This window comes from Mustela putorius, unplaced genomic scaffold (assembly GCF_011764305.1).
Source record: "Mustela putorius furo isolate JIRA1106 unplaced genomic scaffold, ASM1176430v1.1 tig00000460_pilon_pilon_pilon, whole genome shotgun sequence".
Classification (NCBI taxonomy): Eukaryota; Metazoa; Chordata; class Mammalia; order Carnivora; family Mustelidae; genus Mustela; species Mustela putorius.
Window position 1 is genome coordinate 6,540,503 of NW_025421389.1, and position 24,875 is coordinate 6,565,377.

The window sequence follows — 24,875 nt, forward strand, 5'->3', positions numbered from 1 at the left end:
TCTTTCTCTGACTCATTTTGCTTAGCAATATACTCTCTAGCTCCATCCATGTTGTTGCAAATGGCAAAGTTTCTTTCTATTATATGGATGAATAATATTCCATTATAAATATACACCACATCTTCTTTATCCATTCATCTATCAATAGGCACTTGGGTTGCTTCCATAATTTGGATACCACAAATAAGGTTGCAATAAACAGAGGGGTGCATGTATCTGTTTGAATCAGTATTTTTGTATTTTTTCTGTCAATACTCAGTAGTACTGGATCATAGGGTATTTCTATTTTTAACTTTTTGAAGAACCTCCATACTGTTTCCACAGTGGTAACATCAGTTCACATTCCCACCAATAGTATAAAAGGGTTCCCCTTTCTCCACATCTTTGTCAGTACTTGTTGTTTCCTGTGTTTTTGATTTTAACCATTCTGATAGATGTAAGATAATATCTCACTGTAGTTTTTTTTTTAAGCTTTTATTTATTTTTAGAGAGAACAAGTAGAGGGAGGGACAGAGGAAGATGGAGAGAGAGAAAATCTCAAGCTGACTTGCACTGAGAATGGAATCTCACACAGGGCTTGATCCCATGGCCCTGAGAACAGAACCTGAGCCGAAATCAAGAGTTGGACACTTAACTGACTGAGCCGCCCAGACAACTCCCACTGCAGTTTTGATTTGCATTTCCCTAAAGATGAGTGATGTTGAGCATATTTTCATGTGTCTGTTAGTCATCTGTATGTCTTCTTTGAAGAAATATCTATTCATTTCTTCTGCTCATTTTTAAACTGAATTATTTGTTCTTTGGGTGTTGAGTTGTATAAGTTCTTCGGACATTTTGGGTACTAAAGCTTTATTGGTATGTAGTTTGCAAATATCTTCTCCTATTCAGTAGGTTGCCTTTTTGTTTGCTGTTTCTTTCACTGTGCAGAAGCTTTCTGATGTAGTCCCAACAGTCTATTTTTTATTTCCCTTGCCTCGGGAGACATCTAGAAAAATGTAACTACAGCCAATGTAAGAGAAATCACTGCCTCTGCTCTGTTTTTTAATCCATTTTGCATCCATTTTTGTGTATGGTATAAGAAAGTGTTCTGGTTTTACTCTTCTGCATAGAGCTAACCAGTTTTCCCAACATCATTTGCTGGACTCTTTTCCCCATTGCATATTCTTTTCTTGTTTGTTGCGATTAATTGACCATACACTTGTGGGCTTATCTCTGGGTTTTCTATTCTGTTCTATTGACCTATATGTCTATTTTTGTGACAGTACCATACTGTTTTGATTACTACAGCTTTGTCAGTCTGGCACTTGATGTCCAAAATTACTTTGGCTATCCTGGGTGTTTTGTAGTTCCATACAAATTTTAGTGTTTGCTTTACTTCTGTAAAAAATGCTGTTGCTATTTTGAAAAGGATTGCATTAAATGTATAGATTGCTTTGAGTAGTATAGACATTTTAACAATATTTGCTCTTGCAACCCATAAGCATGGAATGTCATTCCACATTTTTGTGTCATCTTCAATTTCTTTCAACAATGTTCTACAGTTTTCAGAGTACAGGTCTTTCACCTCTTTAGTTAGTTATTTAGTCTAGTTAGTTATTCCCAGGTATCTTGTGATCTCTAGTGCAATTGTAAATGGGATTATTTTCTGAATTTCACTTTCTGATGCTTTATTATTAGTGTATAGAAATGCAAAAGATTTCTGCACATCGATTTTGTATCCTATGGCTTTACTGAATTCATTTATCAGTTCTAGTACTCTTTTGGTGGAGTCTTTCAGGTTTTCTACATATAGTACCATGTTATCTGCAAATAGTGAAAGTTTTACTTCTTCCTTACCAATCTGAATGCCTTTTATTTCTTTTTGTTGTCTGACTGCTGTGGCTGGATCTTTCAACACTATGCTGAATAAAAGTGGAAAGAGTGGATATCCTAGTTCGTTCTTGATCTTAGAGAAAATGCACTTGGCTTTTCAACAATATGATGTTAGCTATGGGTCAGTCATATATGGCCTTCATTATGCTGAGGTATGTTCCCTCTAAACCTACTCTGTTTAGAGTTTATCATGAATGGATGTTGAATTTTGTCAAATGGTTTTTCTATATTTATTGAAATGATATAGTTTTTATCCTTCATCTTGTTAATGTGTTATAACAGTGATAGATGTGCAGATATTGAACCATGTTTGCACCCTGGAATAAATCCCACTTGATCATGGTAAATAATCTGTTTAATGTATTGTTGAATTTGGTTTGCAAATATTTTGTTGAAAACTTTTGCATTTATGTTCATCAGGGATATTAGTCTGTAATTTTCTTTTTTTTATAGTGTCTTAGTCTGGTTTTGGTTTCAGGGTAATGCTGGCCTCACAGAATGAATTTGAAAAGATTTTTTCCCTTTTCTATTTTTTTTGTCATATTTTTTAAAGGATAGGCATTAATCTTTAAATGTTTAGTACAATTCACCTGTAAAGCCATCTGGTCCTAAACTTTTTTTGTTGGTAGCTTTTAAATTGTCAATCTAATTTCATTACTGTTAACTGGTCTATTCAGATTTTCTCTTTCCTCCTGATTCAATTTTGAAAGACTCTATATTTCTACCAATTTATCCATTTCTTCTAGGTTGTCCAATTATGGCATATAATTGGTCACAGCAGTCTCCTATTATCATAGTATTTCTATGGTGTTAGTTTTAATTCTTCTCTTTCATTTCTAATTTTTGAGTCCTTTTTTTCTTGATAAGTTTAGCTAAAGGTTTATCAATTTTATTCATCTTTCCAAAGAACAAGCTCTTAGTTCCACTGATCTTTTCTATTGTTTTTGTAGTTTCCATTTTCATTTATTTCCACTCTCATCTTTACTATTTCCTTCCTTCTACTAACTCTGGGCCTTTTATTTTGCTAATTCCTTTAGGTATAAGGTTAGATTGAGATCTTCCTTGTTTCTTGACGTAGGCCTGTATCATTATAAACTTCACTCTTAAAACTTCTTTTGTGGGACTCCTGGGTGGCTCAGTCAGTTAACCATCTGCCTTCAGCTCAGGTCATGATACCAGGGTTCTGGAATCAAATCCCACACTAGGCTCCTTGCTCAGGGGGAGCCTGCTTCTTCCTCTGCCTGCTGCTGCCCCTATTTGTGCTCTCAATCTCTCTAACAAATAAATAAATAAAAACTTTAAAAAAAACTTATTTTTTTGAGTTCTTCTTTGATGTTTCTGTTGACCTATTGGTTATTTAGGAGCATGTTGTTTAGCCTCCATATGTTTATGGGCCTTTTCCAGGCCTCTTCTTGTAACTGATTGCTGGTTTCATAGTGTTGTGAATGAAAAAGATGCTTAATAAGAATTCAATTTCATTAAGTTTGCTGAGACTTATTTTGTGGCCTAATATGTGATCCTGAAAAGTGTTCGATGTATACTTGAAAAGAATGTGTATTCTGCTGGTTTTGGATAGAATGTTTATATATATGTGTGTTTATATATATATTTATATATACATTTATATTTTACACATATATAAAGTTTGTATATATATAAAAACTTTAACAGATATATATGTTTATAGATAGACAGTAATATCTCTATCTTTTTTCTGTTCAGTTTGAGTGCTTTCCATTATCCTGTCTTCCAGATTACTGATCCATTCTTCTGTATCTTCTAATCTGCTTGATTCCCTCTAGTGAATTTTTCACTTCAGTTATTGTATTCTAAAACTCTTATTGGTTCTTTTTATATTTTCTCTCTCTTTGCTGGTGTCTTCACTGAGCTTATCTACTGTTCTCTCAAGTCAGGTAACATTATGACTCTTACTTTTTGAAATCTTTATAAGACTGCTTATCTCCATTTCATCCTGTCCTTAAGTTTTGCCTTGTTCTTTTATTTGAAGCGTATTTCTTTGTCTCCTCATTTTCTTTGGTTTTCTTTGTTTCTGTGAATTAAGGAAAATAGTCACATCTCCCAGTCTTGACGGAGCAGCTTCCTGAAGAAACATCCTCAGTGTAAAATGTGAGTGCCTAGAAGTTTTGGCTGGCCAACTGGAGCTGGAGCTGAAGCAGGATGGGTCAGTAGTCCTAGGACACACCGCACCGGAGCCACCCCCACAAGGATGGCTAGAGTTGGAGTGGGCACAGTCTAGGGCATTCCGTGCCAAAGGCCCTGGTGAGATTGCTGGAGATAGAACAGGCATAGGCCAGAGCTCTCTGGACCGGGTGCCCTTTTGGGATAGCTGGAACTCAAGTGGTGCTCAAGCATTTATCAAGTGTTTACGAGTGGAGAAAGGCAGGGATTCCTTAGGATGTATGGTAGAGCTCTGGAAGTTGTGGGGTGGAAGTCAGTGGGTAAAACATAATTGGTAACTGGTAAATGTAGAAGATTTATCAATATTTCTTTTGGCATCAATAATTAATGTATGCCACTGCTTTTGATATGGAACAAAACCCTAAATTAATTTAAGGGGGAAACCAGGGAACTGGGTTGGGAGTATATTAATAAAGATGGGTTCTAGTTCCAGCTCAATCACTTAATATTTATGTGATCTAAAGCTGGTGACTGAACTTCTCTAGGCCTCAGTTGTCTCAGTCTTGAATAATCTCTTACAGCAGTGGTTTTCAACTGGGAGAGACACTGCCACCCAAAGAACATTTGGAAATTTCTGGCATCGTTTTTGGTTGTCATAACTAGCAGTGCTACTACTGGCATTTAGAGGCCAGGGACGCTGCTAAACATCCTACAATGTGCAGGACAGCCCACTATAATATAGGATTATCCCGCTCAAAATGTCAACAGTGCCAATGTTAAGAAACCATTTCTTACAATGCCTTTCAACTCTTAAGTTCTATAAGCTCAACTCTGTATAAGTTGAGAGGGGGTAAATATTACCTTGGAGGGTTGAAAACTTAATACAAAATGATTAAATGAGTTGTTGAGATCACCATGTACATCAGTGACAAAAATCTGGATCTCCTGATAACTAGTCCAGTTACTGAGCAATTAGATTTGGCCTATAAGATAGTTCCCTCTTCCAGAGAAGTCCAACATGAACAACATTTAAGAGAAGAGGAAATTTTTTTAAAGTATCTTACCTATATAGGTCTGTAATGAGACAGATTCCAAATTTTGGCTCTCCAATGAATGAACAGTTAACACTTTCAGACTTTCCAGATTTCAACTAACTTCAATTAATGATTTGAAATGAGTATGAATATAATCTATGAGAGAGTTGGAGACCCAGAATTTAATGCCCATAAAGCTCTGGTTTAATACCCAACATATGCTTTGTTATAGCATTTTTTGAAAACTATATATTCTTTGGGTCTTAAAACAGAGGTATTTTGGTGAGTTTCAGAATGCTTTTCTTCACACTCCCCTACTTTTTCTTTTTTTTTTTTTTAAGATTTATTTATTTATTTATTTGATAGAGAGCACAAGTAGGCAGAGAGGCAGGCAGAGAGAGAGGGGGAAGCAGGCCCCCCACTGAGCAGAGAGCCCGATGCAGGGCTCGATCCCAGGACCCTGAGATCATGACCCGAGCTGAAGGCAGAGGCTTAAACCGCTGAGCCACCCAGGCGCCCCCCTACTTTTTCTTCATATACCAAAAAACAACAATAGCAACAAAAATGTCCTTCATGTAAAGGGTAGCTAACATTACATGGCACACTGATCTCAGGACATGAAATTCTGTCACCTTATCTCATTGTTGGGGAAAAGGCAACACTAAAACTCTCAGCCTATGAAATATGGACATGTATTCATTCATATGGCATTTTATTATCCCAAACTCATCCATTCTTACCAGCTATTTATCTCATAAGATGTTTATTTTTAATGTAAACTGAATGATTTATATTGGCAGCCCCTTTACTTAAAGATATGCTGAAATTCCCACCAACGCTTCGTATTACTCAAAGCTTGCTGGCTCAGACATGAAAATTTCCCCAATAAGAGGTCTAATCTTTCTTTTCTTTTCTTTAGATTTTTATTTGTTTTTCAGAGAGAGTGTGTGTGTGTGTGCACACAAGCAGGGGGAACAGCAGGCAGAGGGAGAAGCAGGGTCCCCCCTGAGCAGGGAGCCCAATGAGGGACTCAATTCCAGGACCCTGAGATCATGACCTGAGCAGAAGGCAGACACTTAACAAATGAGTCACCCAGGTGTCCTGAGGTCTTTTTCTACAAATATCACTGAACCACTTTTTAAATCCTGGAATGTCAAAGAGAAATTTTTCTTCTTTACTCTTGAAACTTAAAATTATTTGTTTTTTTTTTTTTTTAAGAAAAATTCAGGACACCATCTGTACCTTAGTTGAAATATGTTCCCTACATAGAAAAAAAATAAATTTAAAAACTGGTTATCTCATCAAAATAAACCATCAGGGAAGCTTTAATACAATTATGTTCCTCTCATTAGTACTGTTAAAGTTTTGGAGAATTGGAGATCTAATGAAATTCTAGAACCCAAAGGGAATAAAGCGAAGAATGGTAACTGTTTACATCTGTATAGCACTTTATAATGTATACTACCACTTTCACTCACGATCTCATCTGATCCATGTAACAATCCTAGAAAATGGGTATTATAATGATCTCACTATAGATTAAGAGAATAATTCTCAAATATATTAGGAGACTATTATAACTTTAAAATTTGAAAGTATCAGAGATCAAAGTGAAAACCAGGTCTTCTAGCTCCGAATTACTTTAAAATAAGGTTAGGGGCGCCTGGGAAATGACTCAGTGGGTTAAGCCTCTGCCTTCAGCTCAGGTCATGATTTCAGGGTCCTGGGATAGAGCCCCACATCAGCCTCTGTGCTCAGCAGGGAGCCTACTTCCCCCCTCCCTCTGCCTACTTGTGATCTCTCTCTCTCTCTCTCTGTCAAATAAAGAAGTAAAATCTTTAAAAATAAAATAAATATTAAGAAACATACAAATTAGACCATGGCTTCTCATCTATTCAGGCTATAATATGTTTGAACATAAATATTTATCAGCCCACATCTAAAATAGCTAGTGAAGCTCCCAAACCTGCAATTAAAGAATAGACACTTCCTTATGCCACATTGTTCTCTCAACAGTGAATATCTGTGTAACTATATCTATATACCTATTTCAAGAATTATGCTAGGCATAAGACAAATTGTCTACCCTCAAACTACAAACTACTTGAAGAGTCAAGACACACAAATAGGAAAATACACTGTCATTGGTAATTTAAATTAATAGGTCAATTTAACAACCAAAGATATGATTCAAATTAGACTATAATTAGGGTAAACCAAGTTTTTTGGAGTCTAAAGTGGATATAATTTTGAGTCCCTCATTAGGAGAACAAATACAAAATTATGAATACAAAATTAGGTAATAAGTGAATATTTATTAAGAATGAGAACAGGGTGCCTGCGTGGCTCAGTTGGTTAGGCAACTGCCTTTGGCTCAAGTCATGATCCTAAGGTTCCAAGATCAAGTCCCCCATTGGGCTCCCTGCTCGGCAGGGAGTCTGCTTCTCCCTCTGACCCTCTCCCTTCTCATGCTCTCTCGCTCTCTCTCTCTCTCTCTCTCTCTCATTTTCTCTCTCAAATAAATAAAATCTTTTAAAAAAAAGAATGAGAGCAAAAATCACAAAAAAATACAAATTTTAAAAGATGGCTGGGGTACCTGGGTGGCTCAGTGGGTTAAAGCCTCTGCCTTAGGCTCAGGTCATGATCCCAGGGTCCTGGGATCAAGCCCCACATCGGGCTCTTTGCTCGGCAGGGAGCCTGCTTCCTCCTCTCTCTCCCCCTGCCTTTCTGCCTTCTTGTGATCTCTGCCTGTCAAATAAAATCTTAAAAAAAAAAAAAAAAGATGGCTGCACAAATATCACAAAACCTAGACATATAATCATATTTTCATTAACTCCTTGGTACTCTAAAATCTTTCCCACATCTGAGGATTTTTAGAGCACATCATGATATGACAATGATTTCATAATACTGTCTATGAAAATAATAATGATAATCAAGACTTTAATTCAGGGGTGCCTTGGGATGCCTGGCTCAGTCAGTTAACTCAGGGCCACTTGGGTGGATCAGTCAATTAAGCATCCAATTCTTGAATTGGAGTCATGGGCCTGAGTTCCACATCAGGCTCTGTGTTCAGCAGGGAGTCTGCTTGAGTTTCTCTTCCTATCCCTCTCCCTCAGCCCTGCCACTATGTCACTATGTTCTATAAAAATAAGTGAATCCAAAAAAAAGAACAAAAAAAACAAACAAACAAACAAAAAAACCACTTTCAGCATGGTTAATGAAAAAACAAACACTTTAAGGTGCTCCATTATTCATTACTGGTAATATCACAGGAAAATGAAATACTCATTATTGGCAATCATGCAAAGAGTGAATGTACTGTTGTTAAATTTGGGAAAATCTCTGTTTAAAGTTTCCTTCAGGGACACCTGGGTGGCTCAGTCGATAGTGTTCAACTCTTGATATCAGCTCAGGTCATGATTTATGGTTGTGAGATCAAGCCCCACATCAGGCTCCACACTGAATGTGAACCCTGCTTAGGATTCTCTGTCTCCCTCTCCCTTGGCACCTTCCCCCACCCCTGCTCATGCAGGTGTTCTACTTATTTTTTTAAAAGATTTTATTTATTTATTTGAGAAACTGAGTGAGGAAAAGCACATGAGCAGGGGCGGAGGGAGAAGCAAGCTCCCCACTAAGCAGGGAGCCTGACAGCAAGGAGCCCAGCTCAATTCCAGGACACTGGGATCATGACCAGAGCCAAAGGCAGACACTTAACCAAATGAGCCACCCAGGTGCTCCTCTCTATTTAAAAATAAATAAAAACATACTATATAGTTTCTTTCACATTTAAGCTCTAAGACTTCAGGATATTTCAGGTTTTCTTTTACAGTGAAAAATCTTAAATACTCTTTGACATGAGAAAACTCATTACCCGGTTTTTTCAACCACATACTCACTACAGCAGGATTAAGAGGACTTAAAATTGGCATTCTCAGTGGGCTCTACAACTTCTTATCACCATCCTAGTAAGTCAAACAACATCGTAGAATATTCCTGGAAACCATGCCTACACTGAGATGGTTAGCAATAACAACTGTACATAACAGTGACTATGGACCACATAAACAATTCCACTAAAACCAGAACTGAATGTGTTCCCAACTCAACTCCTGTTAGCTGGAAAAAATGCCTATGACCATTACAACGGTACTCAACATGAGGAAGAGTATGACAGAAGGGAAAGCGAGTGGAAGAAAAGAACAGTCTTAGTTGATTATGGCTAAGGCATCTAATTTATGCAAATCTGAGAACACATTGCTAGTATGAAATCCAGGGCCTTGAAAGGGATCCCTCTGTAAGTGAGGAGTCCAAATGCCCAAGCCTGATAAACCTCACTTTAAATTTGCCTCTCAATAATTAAGGATCAAATGAATTGCAGTCAGATGATAAGTAGTAATAGAAGTAGTAGCAACAACAGTTAATAATAAAGTAAATATTTACTACTTATTGACCAAAAAAAACCCCAAAACAAAAAACAAACATAACACTATGAGCTTATTATTATGTCACGCCCTCTGCAGAGCACTTATATGAATCATGTAATTAATTTTAATTTTACTACCTTAATTAATGTTATATTTGTTACCATTTAGATACTCTGATAGGAGCTTTATATATAGTCACTGGTTTGCAAGACAATCCTACAAATTTACAAATTATCACTACTCTTTTATAGAACAGGAAATTACTGGCAAGTAATATAGCAGAGTTGAGATCCAAATCTTGGTCTAATTTGTGCTCTTCGTAATAAATAGGAATTCAGAAGAGGATGAGATCACTACAGGTTAGAGCTCTAAACAAGACTTTACAGAGAAGTACACTAAGCTGGATACTAGGGAATGCGTAGCAATGAAGAAAATAGTATGCTCTATATTTGGGGGTAAATGAACCATGATAAGAAAATAGGAATGGAAGAAACAAGGGTTACTCAGAAGACAATGAAAAAACAATTCTACAGAGCCAAATACCATGCTCCAAATCATGATTCCCAATAAAAAGGGAATAAAGTAAGTCTTATCAATTTTTCCTCCATTATATAGCCATAATCTTAAAAAAGAAAAAAAAAAGGAAAGCAATATTTCTCTAGAATCCAACTCCTCAAAGGAAAAGGTGGATGTGGACATTCAAAGAACTGCTTTACCTCTGTCATCAGGAAACCCAAGTCTAATGTTTTTCTCTTGAAGGGAAAGCAGTGATTTCCATAGGAAACTAAGGTTGTACAACCAAGCACATCACATTATCATCGGGCTATAGGTAAGTTATGAGGCTTGAAACTGGAGCTTCTAAATTCCAATTAAATTTTCTTCCTCAAGGTTTCATTAAAAGTAACTTTAAAAAAATACAAGCTAAAAGGACTGCTCAGATGTAAGAACAAAAGCAACCAAAGTTTTAACAGATTTTATTTATCCTACATGTAGAAAATGTACTTGACAAGAAGAGAACAGAAAGTAAAATCTGTGAGTTGGAGAGAACAAAACACAAAAACACACTCTTTGTCAAAAAAGTTACCTGACCCTGAACTCACTCTGAAGGAATAGTTTGCTGTAATTTGCAAACAGCATGTGGAATATTAGCCACAGGGTACTAGAAGGAGAAAATATTTGTTCTGGCTTCAATGAAGTCCAAATTCCTAATCCAATGTTACTAAATGTCTTTGGGATTCTTCTCTCATCACTAATGCCTAAGAAAAAGAAAGAGAGAGTGAGCCAGGGAGGCAAAGACAGACACAGAGAGGGAGTTGCTATAAACAGAAACCAGAGGTAGATGGAAGAGGAATTCCAGCAATAATTTCATCTCAACATTTCATTCTGTTATTCATTGGCTTAACCCTGCACACCTCCTAAAGCTGTACTAACATGATAAAACACTGTAAAAATTATAGAATTAAGCATTTTGAAAGTTACATGTATATTATTTTCCATTTACATCGAAGTCTTCATTCTCTGACTTATCTACAAAGTAATTTAAATTGAAAATACATAAAGAATATGACCAGATGGGTTTTTTTTTTAAGATTTTATTTATTATTTAAGAAAGTGAGAAAGCGAGAGAGAGTGAGTGATCACAAGCGGGGGAGGCGCAGAGGAAGAGGGAGAAGCAGATTCCCTGCTAAGTAGGGAGCCCAATGTGGGACTCAATCGCAGGACTCTGGGATTATGACCGGAGCCAAAGGCAGATGCTTAACTGAGCCACCTAGGTGCCCATAACCAGATGTTTGACACTAACAGTCATTATCCATACATAGTCTAACAGAAAAGTTAGGCTATAAGAGAATTAAGGGAAAGAAGAAATAAGAATAAAATAATATTTTTGTAATCCTCCTGAACTCTACTCGCAGTCAGCATCTATTTCAAAAAACATTCATTCTAAGGATTTGTCCCACATCCTAAGCCCTAGAGCAGGCTTCTCAACCTAAGGTGCATGAATAATTTTCTGGGGGCTGCAAACCCCCAAAAATAGTATATAAAAGATTTATATATGTACTTAAGAATACTCTTTGGAGGAAAGAGTCTGTCTACAGGTTTCATTAGTTCCTATAAAGTGTTCATAACATAAGGTACTTTATCAATGTACCCTAATGGTATGAAAACAATTGCCTGGTAAATTAAAGATACTTCAATATTTGTTCCTACTGAATCAGTGTTCTAAAGATTCACAACTAAAGTTCTAAACCTGTTCTTTATTACCAGTAGACTTTTGGTGAGTGAGACTTCATACCTAATACAAAGAAATCATACTGAATTAAGAACAGCAACCCAACCAAATAGTTCTTAGTTTTTAATTTGGGTAAACAAACACAGAAACTCTTAAAACATTAGATGTAGTAAGGCTGTAGCAGTCTTAAAAAAACAAAAACAAACAAACAAAAACCTGAGGCTCTGAAATATGAATGCTCCCAACCTCTTGGAGATCAAACAAAGTTCACCTGGCCCTAATACACTTCTAAACTTTGAGAAGAAAAAGAGGTTTCTAAAAACTAGGTTTTCAAAACCTTCTAATAAACTTTCAATTAAAAAACTAATTCAACTAATCAATTTAAAATTCTCTTAAATTCCCATAAAATCACTTCTTTGGATGTGAAAACTTATATAGTTAAAGTGAGTCATCTAATAAGGGGAATGAAATGTGGATGTTTTGCTGGTAGTGTGAAAGGGATGGTGTTTAAATTACTTTCAAATGATTTGGATTAAAACCAGTATTATCTCTGCAAGGTCCAAAAATGAATCACATGCAATGCTGGGAAATGAATCCAGAATGCCTAACACCCACGATGCTGTGCTCCTTCCTTCACCCAGAAAAGTATCTGAAAGGCTACAAACAATGGAGCCTTCCCAAGATACAGTGGGTGGTTTTCTTCCTCACTGTGCATGTGCTGAGCCTTTCAGAGAACCAACATTTTATTCTGTGGGAATCTGAATCTCAGATTCAGATTTCAGCTATAAAGCTCAAGTTTACTTTTATATTTTACCTCTGAATGTCTTCACCTTCACCTTGCCTGTTTAGTGCAGAACAGCTGTAATTCTCCAAATTTTAAGTTGCTGTATCTTAAATGATAGATGGTTGCTTCTCAGAGAATCTAAGGACAGAGATTATAGTTGTACAATTCTGTATATCTTTAAAATAATATACCCCTAAGGATGTCTGGTGGCTCAGGTGGTTAAGCATCCCACTTTTGGTTCAGCTCAGGACATGATCTCATGGGTAGTGGGATCAAGCCTGGCACAAGGCTCCACTCTCAGTGGGAAGACTGCTAGAAGATTCTCTCCCTCTTCCCCTCCCCTCACTTACACACACTGTCTCACTCTTTAAAATAAATAAATAAATAAATAAATAGTCACACATATATATATATAAAATCTCAATGCCCAAAGCAGTGAAGCTTAGCAAGAATCATACAATCCCTCCCTTCAAGTATATCATAACCTGTCTGGAGGTATATGTGCTTCTGCAAAAATAATACTTTTATTTTCTATTTGAAACTGAAAAAAAATTACCTTCACAATATGGACATTTAAAGAAAGGTAAGGGTGCCTGGGTGGCTCAGTGGGTTAAAGCCTCTGCCTTCAGCTCAGGTCATGGTCTCAGGGTCATGGGATCAGGCCCCACATCAGGCTCTCCACTCAGCAGGGAGCCTGCTTCCTCCTGTCTCTCTGCTTGCCTCTCTGACTACTTGTAATCTCTATCAAATAAATAAATAAAATCTTAAAAAAAAAAAAAAAAGGTATGTGAGGGGTGCCTGGATGGTGCTGAGAGTTAAGCATCTGACTCTTGGTTTTGGCTCGGGTCATGACCTCAGGGTCATGAGATAGAACCCTGCATCAGGCTCCAAGCTCAGTGTGAAGTCTGCTTGAGATTCTCTCTCCCTCTTCCTCTACCCCTCCCATTCATGCAAGTGTGTATGCTCTCTGTGTCTCTAACACATAAATCTTTTAAGAAAATAAAAAAATAAAGACATGTAACTCTTAAAATTAATTAAAAGGGGAAATAGGTTAAGTAAAAACTGAGATTCCTTTTCCCAGCAGTACAGTGGATTAGATACTACAAAAGGCTTTCCACTGCAACAAGGTCCTATGTAAACTATAGGGGTTTTTTGGTTTGTTTTTTGTTTTGTTTTGTTTTGAAGATTTAATATATTTGACAGAGATGAAGAGGGAGAAAAAGAACATAAGCTGGGGGAGCAGCAGGCAGAGGAAGAGGGAAAAGACTCTCCACTAAGCAGAGAGCCCAATGCAGGGTTCAAACCCAGGACCCTGAGATCATGACCTGAGCCAAAGGCAGACACTTAACCGACTAAGTAACCCAGGCACCCCTGTAAACCATAGTTTTTAATACATCTCTGGGCTCCCACAAAGTGGGGAGATTTTTAAAAGGGCAAATAAAATTGCTATGGGCTGAAACCAGAAAGATGGGTAGGGATGTGACTCTGAGAACAAATGTTCATTTTTAACACTTCAGTGGGGAGACTGTGCCCTTGAGCCAGCAGGAAGGCAGAGAAATGGAGCCTGAAATTTTCCAATAATCCCAGGGACTCTCAAAGGAGTAATGCCATCCCAGGTGGCCACTGGCTAGTGGAAGCATACTCTCACAAAAAGCATCTTCAGGTCAGACCCTGAACTATTTACAATCAGTCAAATATCAGCTTTTGCGTAAAAAAAAAAAAAATCACCATAAGAGTCATGAGAAACAATAAACATTAGATTAAGATATCCAAGAATGACAGATGTTTGAAGTATCAGATAAAGAACATAAAACAACGATGCATGAAATGATTTTTTGAAGGGACTTTTAAAAAAATTAGCAAAGAAAAGAGATCAAATTATAAAAAGAATGAAGTAAAATTTCAGAAATGAGCAATATAACTGGGGGAAGAAAAAAAAAAAAACAACCTTTATGTACTGGTTAAATAACGGATTAGACACAGCTGAAAAAAGAAAGAGCTGTAAAGCAAAGCTAAGTAAATAACCCAGAATAGCACAGAGGGAAGAATACAAAATTATGACAGAAAGGTTAACAGTCTTAGAAGAGAAAATGACTGAATACATATCAAATAGGAGTCTCAGAAGGAAACAATTAAGGAACCAGATGGTAGACAGTATTTGAACAGATAATACCTGAGAATTCTCAGGAAAGATATAAAGTCATAGATACACAAAGCATAACAAATTAACAAGGAAAATAACTAAAAAGAAACACATCCTAGACACATTGTAGTAACATTTCAGAATTCCAAAGACAAAGAAAAGATCTTTAAAGTAGCTGGACAGAAGAGGGCCAACATAGAGAAGGCTAAGGATATGACTAACTGCAGACTTCACAATAATAATAATGGCAACTGTGTTACATATTCCAGGCTCCAAGACAAAATAACTGTTAACAAAGCAAATCCACATCAAGCAAATCTATATTTTAAGAACAAAATAAATATATTTTTAGATACACATAAAAGAGAATTGAAGGAGCACCTGGGTGGCTCAGTGCGTTAAAGCCTCTGCCTTCCGCTCAGGTCATGATCCCAGGGTCCTAGGATCGAGCCCCACATCGGGCTCTCTGCTCAGTGGGAAGCCTGCTTCTCCGTCTCTCTCTGCCTGCCTCTCTGCCTACTTGCGATCTCTGTCTGTCGAATAAATAAATAAAAATTTTTTTTAAAAAAGTGAATTGAAGATCAAGAGACCTACCCTGGAAATGATTTTGAACTTCCTAACCAACCCTCCCTTTCCAATCTTCTTAATATCAGACTAATACTTCCAAAATCATTTTGATCTTATCACTTCCCTGCTTCAAACTGCCACATGAATTTCTAGAACCTACATAATCAGATCCAAATTTCTTAGCCTGGCATTGAAAGCACTTTACAATCTAATTACTCTCCAGGGTTTTTTTTTTTTTTTTTACAATGGATGATCTGGCTCTTCAATTTACTAAGCGTAACCCTAAGCTGATAATTAACCTGCCTAAACCTCAGATTCATCATCTGCAAAATAAAACTGATTTCTGAGACCAATTAAAATAGCCAGGTAAAGCTATCTGCACAGCACCTGGCACACAGTTTTCAATAAATGGTAGATGGTATTTTTCTCATTATAACTCATAGGTCCTAAAATATAACATATGCATTCCCAACCCCATGCCTTTGCTCATAATATTCATTTTACTGGCCCTCAACACCTCCATTCCCTCATATGTGCACTAGGAAAATCAAAATTATCCCTGAAAGTCCAGCTCCTTCTTGAAATTCTCCCCTAATAACCAAGCACAAGTAAGTGCTCTTGCTTCTAACTAAACACATTAAAATACTTCCCAAGGGGTGCCTGAGTGGCTCAGTGGGTTAGGTCTCTGCCTTTGGCTCAGGTCATGGTCTCAGGGTCCTGGGATAGAGCCCCGCATGGGGCTCTCTGCTCAGAGGGGAGCCTGCTTCCTGCTCCCCCCCTGCCTGCCTCTCTTCCTACTTGTGATCTCTCTCTCTGTGTCAAATAAATAAATAATATATTTAAAAAAATAAAATGTTTCCCAAGATGCTACTCTGTTCACTATCTAAACTGTATGTTTCTTTTCATCTGGAGAGGTATTCTTCTTAGATTTCCCTGTTTTGCTCATGGAAAGCTTTACAGCCATGAAAACCAAGACTGCCAAATAAATATGGATTGGCTGGTTAAGTTTTAGCACCCTGACAGAGCTACTCTAGGGCAAAAACATGCCCCTCCTCAAAGGCAGCTGTCTTAGGATTTGTGCATTCTTTGTAACCCTCCAGACAGCTGCACCTCATTCTAAAGACATTATGTATTTTTCCTTAGAGAAAGACATCAAACAAGGAAGTCCATGCTGGGCTGGAAGAAGTGATAAGGGTACATGAGCCGACAGCTTACTTCAGGAAACATCTTTCAGAGTCTATTTTCCAAGGAAGTCAATTTGACCTGGTGTTCCTCTCACACAAGACAAAGGAAACAGTCCTCCAGGAGTTGCCCAGCTGGCACGAAGGAGGTGTTCAATAAATGCTGGCTGACTATGAACAGGCAGACCAGACCACAGCAACTACTCAGCTTATTCTGTTTGTTTGTTCAAAAAAAAAGGGGGGGGGGACAGGTTTTCTCATCAGCTTTCTTTCAGTTTTCCAGTTATCCATTTGCTAAGGATGCCACAGCTGGCTCCCCAACCCAAAAGCCACTGACAGCAAATTTCTCAAATGAGTCACAAACAATGCATGATCAAGCAACTGAATCTAGTCAGCCCCTCCTTTATTCTCTGTGGCTGACATTAATTAAGAAGCACAGGCAACATGCTATCACATTGAACTAAACAGTTTTTCCATTTTAAAAGAAAATCTTTACTAGTGTCAAATTTAAAATTCCACTACTGTATCTATTAGAGGCCAAAACAAAATGCAATTTTTTCCATTATATTAAAAAATCCTCACTAAAGAAAACTTGGAAAAAAGACAAAAGAATCAGCCAGAAAAAGAGAAGAGTGGAAAACAATCAGCCATAAGACCTATACCACTCAAAAAAGCAACTCTCAAAATTTTGGTTCATTATATTTCAGGGTTTTCTGCCCCCTAAGCATATGATTAGTTTTGCCTAACTGTAATCATATAGTATATGCTCGTCGCATCTGCAGCTTGTGTCACTTAAGTTATACCATAAGCATTTCCCCCCCTTTTTTTTCTGAACCTTGTATAACTGCATAGATGGTAAAGATTTTTAATTAAACCAAGAAATTTCACTTGCTTTCTTTCACGGAAAGTACTTTAGTAAAAACTGAGAATTTCCAAAGTTCCTGGGGCCACTAGAGCTAAGATACATGAAAAATGCCCAGATACACAGGAAGTTTTTAAGATAATTAACTGACTTGCAAGTGACGAAGAGAATATTTACTATGTCATATCTGGAAAGATACAAAAAAAAATTAAATTCAGCCTCTGTTCCCAATGAATTTTTAATACCATTGAGAAGATAAAATGTATTTATACCCAATAACTGAAACCCAGTAAACAACTGTCCTGGCTCTTCAGGAGCAGGGGATACTTCATTCATGTCTGCACCCTTAGCATGAAGAACAGTACTGGGCATATAACAAATACTCAGTAAATGACTGTTGTACTAAACTGAACTACAAACTAAGAGCTATGCTTATATGGAAATAGGAAAGGTCACTGTGAGCTGAGGTTAGGTTAAGCAGAGGAGCAGCATGAATATAGCAGAATGTGACTCTGGCAATAGTTTACAGAAAGAAGGCTGAACCAAAGAAGCTTTGGGATTCTGTGAAAATGAAAGATAACATAAGAAAAAATGTTTGTATTATAGTCTTAATTTATTTAACAGTTTGAGGTTTCTACACAATTAACATTGAAACCCCTGTTGAATATACACCAACTATTCATGGGAAATATAATATATAACACATAGTAGATTCTACCTAAAAACAAAGAAAATACACCAACACAAAATACTACAGCATTCCTTTAAATCAGAAACAAAGTCTAATTCTCAGGAAGCTTTCTGTATTTCACAAGTGGCAAAGAGGCAGCAAATTAAGGCTTTAGATCTCCACATACAGTACCATAGTGGATACTGTCTTTGCTAAACTAGGTGTAAAAGAATGTGCTTACCAAAACTTTCTTTCAGGATCTCTTTATACCCCAGTGAAGCTATTTGCATATGTGGTTAAATCTGTATTCAACCCTAACACCATCACAAACACACCACCTGATTCTAAACCTAACTTAAAAAAAAGAATCCAGCTTCATGAGTAGTGTCTTATTCAACATCCTAACTTCATTCACACACATATTTTCTTTTCTTTTACCCCACTTGTGCTTTGAAAATATTCAAAGAATTTATGGAGAAGTGATCTGCTAATATCACATCTCTAACAGCTGCTAGCTGGATATACTAAATCTATCTCTCCTTCAGTTATAGTATATGTCCATGTCAGAAAGTGTGCTTAATTACAAATCTGGTTTCTTTCAAAGAAACTGGTTTAAGCCTAACTTACTGGGCTTCCTTAAGAGCAAGTTATATAGAACTTAGAGGCTGGGTGTAGGATAATTTTATCTGGATGTAATACTGCAATTACTTATGATGAAGTATCTCTAATAGCTATCCATTCAGTCTCGGCAGCCTGAAGCACTCAAGAAGAAATGCCTATCAACAAGTCATTTGGGAATGAACAGCTGATTTGAGAAAGTGCATGCTACAGGGCAGGTGGTTCTTTGTTTTTCTGAACACACACACACACACACACACAAGTCTGATAGTAATTATATCTGCCAAATAATTTAAAAAGAATTAAAACAATATAAAATACGTCATTCTAAAAAATGTTTCAGAATATTTTTCAAAAAATTTTCCTGGAAGTTTCAATTTTCAGATTTTGCTAAACTTCAGCACACAAATTGTCTAATCCCAAGAATACGAACTGTTACTGTTTTAATTCTAAATGAAGCCCTTCTCTCTAGGATGTCAAAAGATTTGGAAACCAAAAAGTAATTACCATATAATCACTCAAAAAAAGACATGTGGCATAACACTAGTAAGGTTGAATTGCACCTGTCACCAATACAACAAAAGAATATTTTATATATACAAACCACATAGCTTTGAACATTTAATAAACTGTTAAACTAACATAACAAGAAATCCACTGTCAAATGCAATACAAGTAACCAGAAATTAGATTAACAAAAATAGTTCAAGATTTCTAAATTTAGAACACACGGGCTTATCACCCTGAGCAAGTTACTGAATCTCTCTGTACTTGTTTCTTCATCCACAAAATGGGCAAAATAATAGTAAAAACCTCTGAGAGTTATTATCAACCTCAAGTGAATAAATATTAAACTGTTATAACAGAGCCTGGCAAAGGCTAATAAAAAAACATATTATATGGGGAACAAATTTTTTTTCAAATGACAATGCTGAAAAATAATAGTAATTGAAAAGAATAACCATAAAAATAAAAAAGACACAGGTGTCATGACCTATGAAAGAATAAAATTTCAAGGTATCACAGTATGTTTACAGTACATACAAAATAACAGGAAAAACAGCTCCGTACTAAAAAAAAAAAAGAAAGAAAGAAAAGAGAGAGAGCTGCATCCCTTCAGAGTGATTGTCATCAGCCCTACTTTGCAAAATTTCACTCTTCCTCCTATGTCCTACCAGTAAATCCCAGCCCTTAATATCAATAAAGTCACAAAACCTGCACCTCCCGGAGAGCAAAATAAAGTTAAGGATATGTGAGGTCCTTAGCATCTTCTAGTTTTATTAACAAGACACCAAGTTGAAATTCATTCCTAAACTAAATTGCCAAATGTGTCTGCAATAAAAACTGCAAACTTCCATGTGAACAGAACTTTTCAACAATAGGGAGTTGTTCCAGTCTGTGAATAGGACAGTGTCAGTGTGACCAACAAAGCTGGGAGCTGGACATTCCTGACACCCTTGTCCCCTGGCTAGCCTTTGATCATTTATATCTCCCAGCCACGTTTTTGGATCACTTTCAGGCAAAGTATATGGACAAAATCTATACCCTGAAACTGATCCCTCATCATAGAATCCTGTTTACACAGTTTCTAGGACCATTACTTTTATCTACCACCATTATGAACATTCCCCAAGAATGAGCATCAAACACAGGAGTGCTTTGTCTTCCTAGTCTGTCCACCCCCACTCCCAGTCACTTCGTACTTTAATTTGTATATTTTGGAAAACATCATGGGATGACAACAGAAACTCAAACAATAAAATGACCTAAAAACTGAAAAGGTCTGCAGATAGTGCTACGGATCTGGTTGCCTCTGGATGCCCACCACAGAAGTGTGGTAGTGCTTTATGGAAACGTGAGTTTATGCCTCACTCAGAACACTGTCTTGGAAAGGAGATTTGACTTGGTTCGTAGTTCTCTTACCTGAAAATGGATTAATAAAATCCAGCTCACACAGTTCTTGTAAGCACTAAATGAGATAAAGATTTCGAAGTGCCCAGTACACAGTTCATTTCCACGAAATACAATCTACTTTATTCTGTCCAACTGTCCTGGGACATACAAATCGAAGAGAATTCCGGACAGTGGAAAAGCCAAGACTCCCAAGTTTATCAGTGTGACCTCATCAAAATGGCCCAGATGCTATTTCAGGTTAAGGGTCTGCGGGGTCTCCTAGGCCAGGCTGGAGACAAAAGGGATACTTGATTGAGATCTGTGCCATTTTATTTCCCCCGAAGTAAAGCTGGGTTTGCCCGATCAGTTCCTTTGTTTACAGCAAGGAAGAAATGAACCGCAGATCCCCAGAAGGCTATGACCAAGAAGACAGGCCTCGGAGCCGTGCCTCGCTGGTACTTCGCAGGCCCCTCACTATCCACTTCTGGGCAAGGCGCTCGCTCCGCAGAGTCTTCCCCTAAGTTCCGAGCCCACGCCTAAGCTGCCATCCCCTTTCCAGAGAGCTGTGCCCTCCGCCCGGGGACCGGCGAGCTACCCGGGCCTCGCACGGGCCCTTCGCAGCCCCGCGCCCACCCGCCTGAGACCCCCGCCCGGAGGGCCCGCATGCACCCCTTCCCGCCGGGACCCGGGCGCGCGCCGCTCCTCCGGCCGAGTCCCCCGCCTTCCCGGAGCCGGGACCGCTATTCCCGCCTGGACCGACTCCAGCCGCTCCGGGCTCGCTCAACTCCCATCCGCCCCAGATCCTCCCCTCCCAGGGACAGAAACACACTCACCCTTGAAAAGCAGTACTAAGAAGAAGTCGGGCAGCCGGGCGCAGAGCCGGACCGCCGGCCGCCGCCTCAGCGCCATGACGAGCGGAGCTGAGGGGCCGCAGGCTCCAGGCGCAGCTAGGCTTCCCCGCGCGCATGCGCCCTGCCTGCCGGGGCCCCCTGCTACCCGCCCCTAGTTACCATAGCGACCTCCTGGCCCCCGGCACAGCCGTCACCATGGTGACAAAAGAAGCTGAATATGGTTGCTATGGATGCAGGGATGCTCTGAACCCGCGCCCATGTGGTCTCATTCAAAGAATCCGATGGGAAGAGGTAAAGAAGCTTGTTCGAGATTGGGGCAGGGTAAATTTTCCATAGCTATAAAATGAATCCGGCACTACAGATCAAAGAAGAAACACTCAATTAAAACTTGGAAATGAAGCGTTCCCTCACAAATAAGGGTACAATCTAATTGTCTTTGAAGCATTATTGCCTGAACCTCTTTTGAAATCCTGATTCCAAATGTGATGGAAGGAAAAAGCACTGAAATCTATTTAAAACGTAAGCAAGACCAAAAAACAAAAACAAAACAAACAAAACCCCACAAAGCAAGACATATATTAGGTAGTACATAAAACTGATGTCTTCCTAAAATAAATGTAATCTATAGTTTCTGTGGTAGATCAAAAACACGAGGATAGCTTCCTCTGCAGAAAAGCAGGATAATTCTTTGTCTGATTTCTGAATTTCGGAAAATGGTAAGGCTAGGGTAGAAAATGGAGCAGAATCTTATGAGGACAACCGGATAAGATGAAGGATAGAATGTACTGGAAACTGGTTCTAAGGATGCAGGAAGTTTTGTGTGTCAATACTGTGGAAAATTCTTAAAATATAGCTTGTATTATATCTAATATAGAAAATACACCCCTGGGGTGTCTGTGTGGCTCAGTGGGTTAAAGCCTCTGCCCTCAGCTTAGGTCATGACCCCGGGGTCCTGGGGTCGAGCCCTGCATCAGGCTCTCTGCTTCCCCCTCCCCCTCTGCCTGCCTCTCTGCCTATTTATGATCTCTCTCTCTCTGTCTGTCAAATAAATAAATAAAATTTTTTAAAAATTAAAAAAAGAAAATACACCCCTAATGCTCCAGAAAGCAATAGGTAGGGTAAAAACGGATTTCTGAGTGTAGTTATTAGTAAAATATGCCAGAGTTTCCAACAACTGATTTTTTTATGTTTAATTTAAGGACTTCATTTTTCATACAGTCACCCTACATATTTTTTAGCATTTTTATTTTTTGCAAAGTAGAACAGTGAGTGTGTGTTGTAATTTCCATATATACCAAATTACGAATGCCAGGAAACATGAAATAGATTGAGGTTGTTGCCAAGGATATGCTTCAACTGCCACACTTTATGATCTTCTTTATAAATTTTTATAATTGCTCAAAACTTTGCAATTGTGAATTAATTACATTCTCAAAATCTCATAAAGACAGAATAAAATATTTAAAATAACTCAACAATTTATTATTATTTTATCTTTCCTTTCTTAACCCATCTTTCTGTTCCAGTTCACTATATTCCAGTCACAAGTAAAAGTATGTGAAAATTATATTATAGTGGCAGCCTTTCTCCCTTCATCAAACACAACATACAGAAATTTAAAGGGGAAAATTCTTCTTAGGCCCACTGACTTTTTTCCTTTTGCTTTCTCTTTTCTTTATCATTCCCTTTGGTTCCCAAATATATAGCTAGGCCTATTTGCCTAAATGAAGGAACCGTTTTGGTTACCTGAGAAATATGAAGTTTCCTACTGTGGACAGAGTCGTTTTCAAAAACTAGTGCCTCTTTTCTCCTGTTGTATTTCCTGTGTTTGCACTGTGACATGGTTCTATTAAATGGTCTTCTCTGTTAAGGAATCTTTTCAAACTTAGAACAAGACCAGACAGAAAGGATCCATGAATATTCTATATGGAAAAGAGGTTCCTATTAGAGCAAATGCAGGTACTTCGTTGTAAAACATTGATTTTCCTCCACAGATGGAGTCTGCGTGTCATGGCTGGTGGTTGAGACACAATCCTGGATTGGAGCCTAACTAGTGATGCACCAAGACAGGGTAGGATGTACTTGGCTGTCAAATGATCTGCTTCTCCACATGATTTAACTGTTCCCAGGAGAGCTCTGGCTCTGTTCAGAAGGGAACCAGAGTTCTGGAAGCATTCAATGAGTGGGGTTGTGAAGTCTATGCTTCTATCACCACATTATCCAACTGAATATGTTTATTTCTAATGTGTGATTTACTAGGGAGAGATACATTTCTTAGAAGCACTCAGGGAACTAAATACACATATGCTAACCTTATACAGAAGCATTTGTGAGACTTTTCAATATTAATGCAAAGTATAAATCAAGTAGCAAAGAGTAGAGTTTTCCTGTGAGAGTCACTCCTGAACAGACTGGAGGTCCTGGAAGGAGCAATTACAGGAGGGGAAATATAAGCCCTGGAGTCTGATGGACAATGATTCAAGTTCTTGGGTTTTGTAAACTTAAGAAAGCTATTTAATCTCGCTAGACCTTGGATTCCTTGTCTGTAAAATAGGGATAACAATACCCACCTCAAGTGGTCATTGTGAAGATCATGTGAAATAAAGGTCTGGAACATACTAGGTGCTCAGTAGATGTTTGTGCTCTATGCCCCTTCCTTTTCCTACTATTCTGGCTCAGAGTGGGCCAAATGATATAATATTCCTGGAGAGTCTTGATAATGAAAACAATCTTCAGCCTGGATATGGGTTCAGAGAGAATGAGCAGCAAAGAGGAAGTTTTACATTAATGTGTGTTTGTTCTCTTGGTGTGATTATATTCTTTTTTTTTTTTTAAGATTTTATTTATTTGACAGAGAGAAATCACAAGTAGACGGAGAGGCAGGCAGAGAGAGAGGGGGAAGCGGGCTCCCCGCTGAGCAGAGAGCCCGATGCGGGACTCGATCCCAGGACCCCGAGATCATGAGCTGAGCCGAAGGCAGCGGCTTAACCCACTGAGCCACCCAGGCACCCTATATTCTTAAAAAGTAACATGAAGAGCTTCTGTCCCTTCAGTATGCCATTATACACCTGAACAATCACGTGAAGTCAACCCTCACAGCAAAAAAGAAGCAAGATCCATTGACTAAGGGAAGTCTCTGACCCTAGAGTCATTCTGTGAAAGCATTCCTCTTCAGGTTTTATCAAAGATTCTTGCTCCATCTCATCTCCATTCAAGTTTCCTCTTCCTTGAAATATTCAACTCTATTCTCTCACACTTTCTCTCAGCTATCAGGCCCTGCTCCTTCTTTTCAAAGTACTTCTTGAATTTCATTTAAATAGGAGGATTTCTATCTCTCCCCTGCCGATCCAAGGCAACAGTAGGAAGGAAAACCTCCATCCCCTCTAACTAGATATGCTGCTCACGCTATATAAGGAAGTTATATATTTTATTTATAAAATAAATAATTTTTTATTCAATTTATTTGCATGGTCCTCTCCTTTGTAGTGGCTCAGTTGAGAAAGGTTGTATTAATGCCAAAAATTTTGGCTTAAAATGTCTTCCTAGGAGAGAACTTTATAAGAAGCTATTTGGCAGTCCCTTCATATTTCACCAATAGGAAGCT

At 38.1% G+C, this 24,875-nt stretch overlaps 1 protein-coding gene across 2 annotated transcripts in view; it reads right to left on the reverse strand.

The window, feature by feature from the left end:
• Positions 1-21,401, reverse strand: part of JAM3 (junctional adhesion molecule 3) — a 94,889-nt gene extending 73,488 nt beyond the window's left edge. The window contains exon 1 of one of the 2 annotated variants that reach the window (XM_045080334.1): positions 21,254-21,401. In XM_045080334.1, the coding sequence (XP_044936269.1) occupies positions 21,254-21,329 (76 nt within the window). In that variant the 5' untranslated portion in view covers positions 21,330-21,401. The remainder of the gene's footprint in view (positions 1-21,253) is intronic. The other variant, XM_045080335.1, reaches the window with a different exon arrangement.
• Between the last annotated feature and the right edge of the window lie 3,474 nt (positions 21,402-24,875).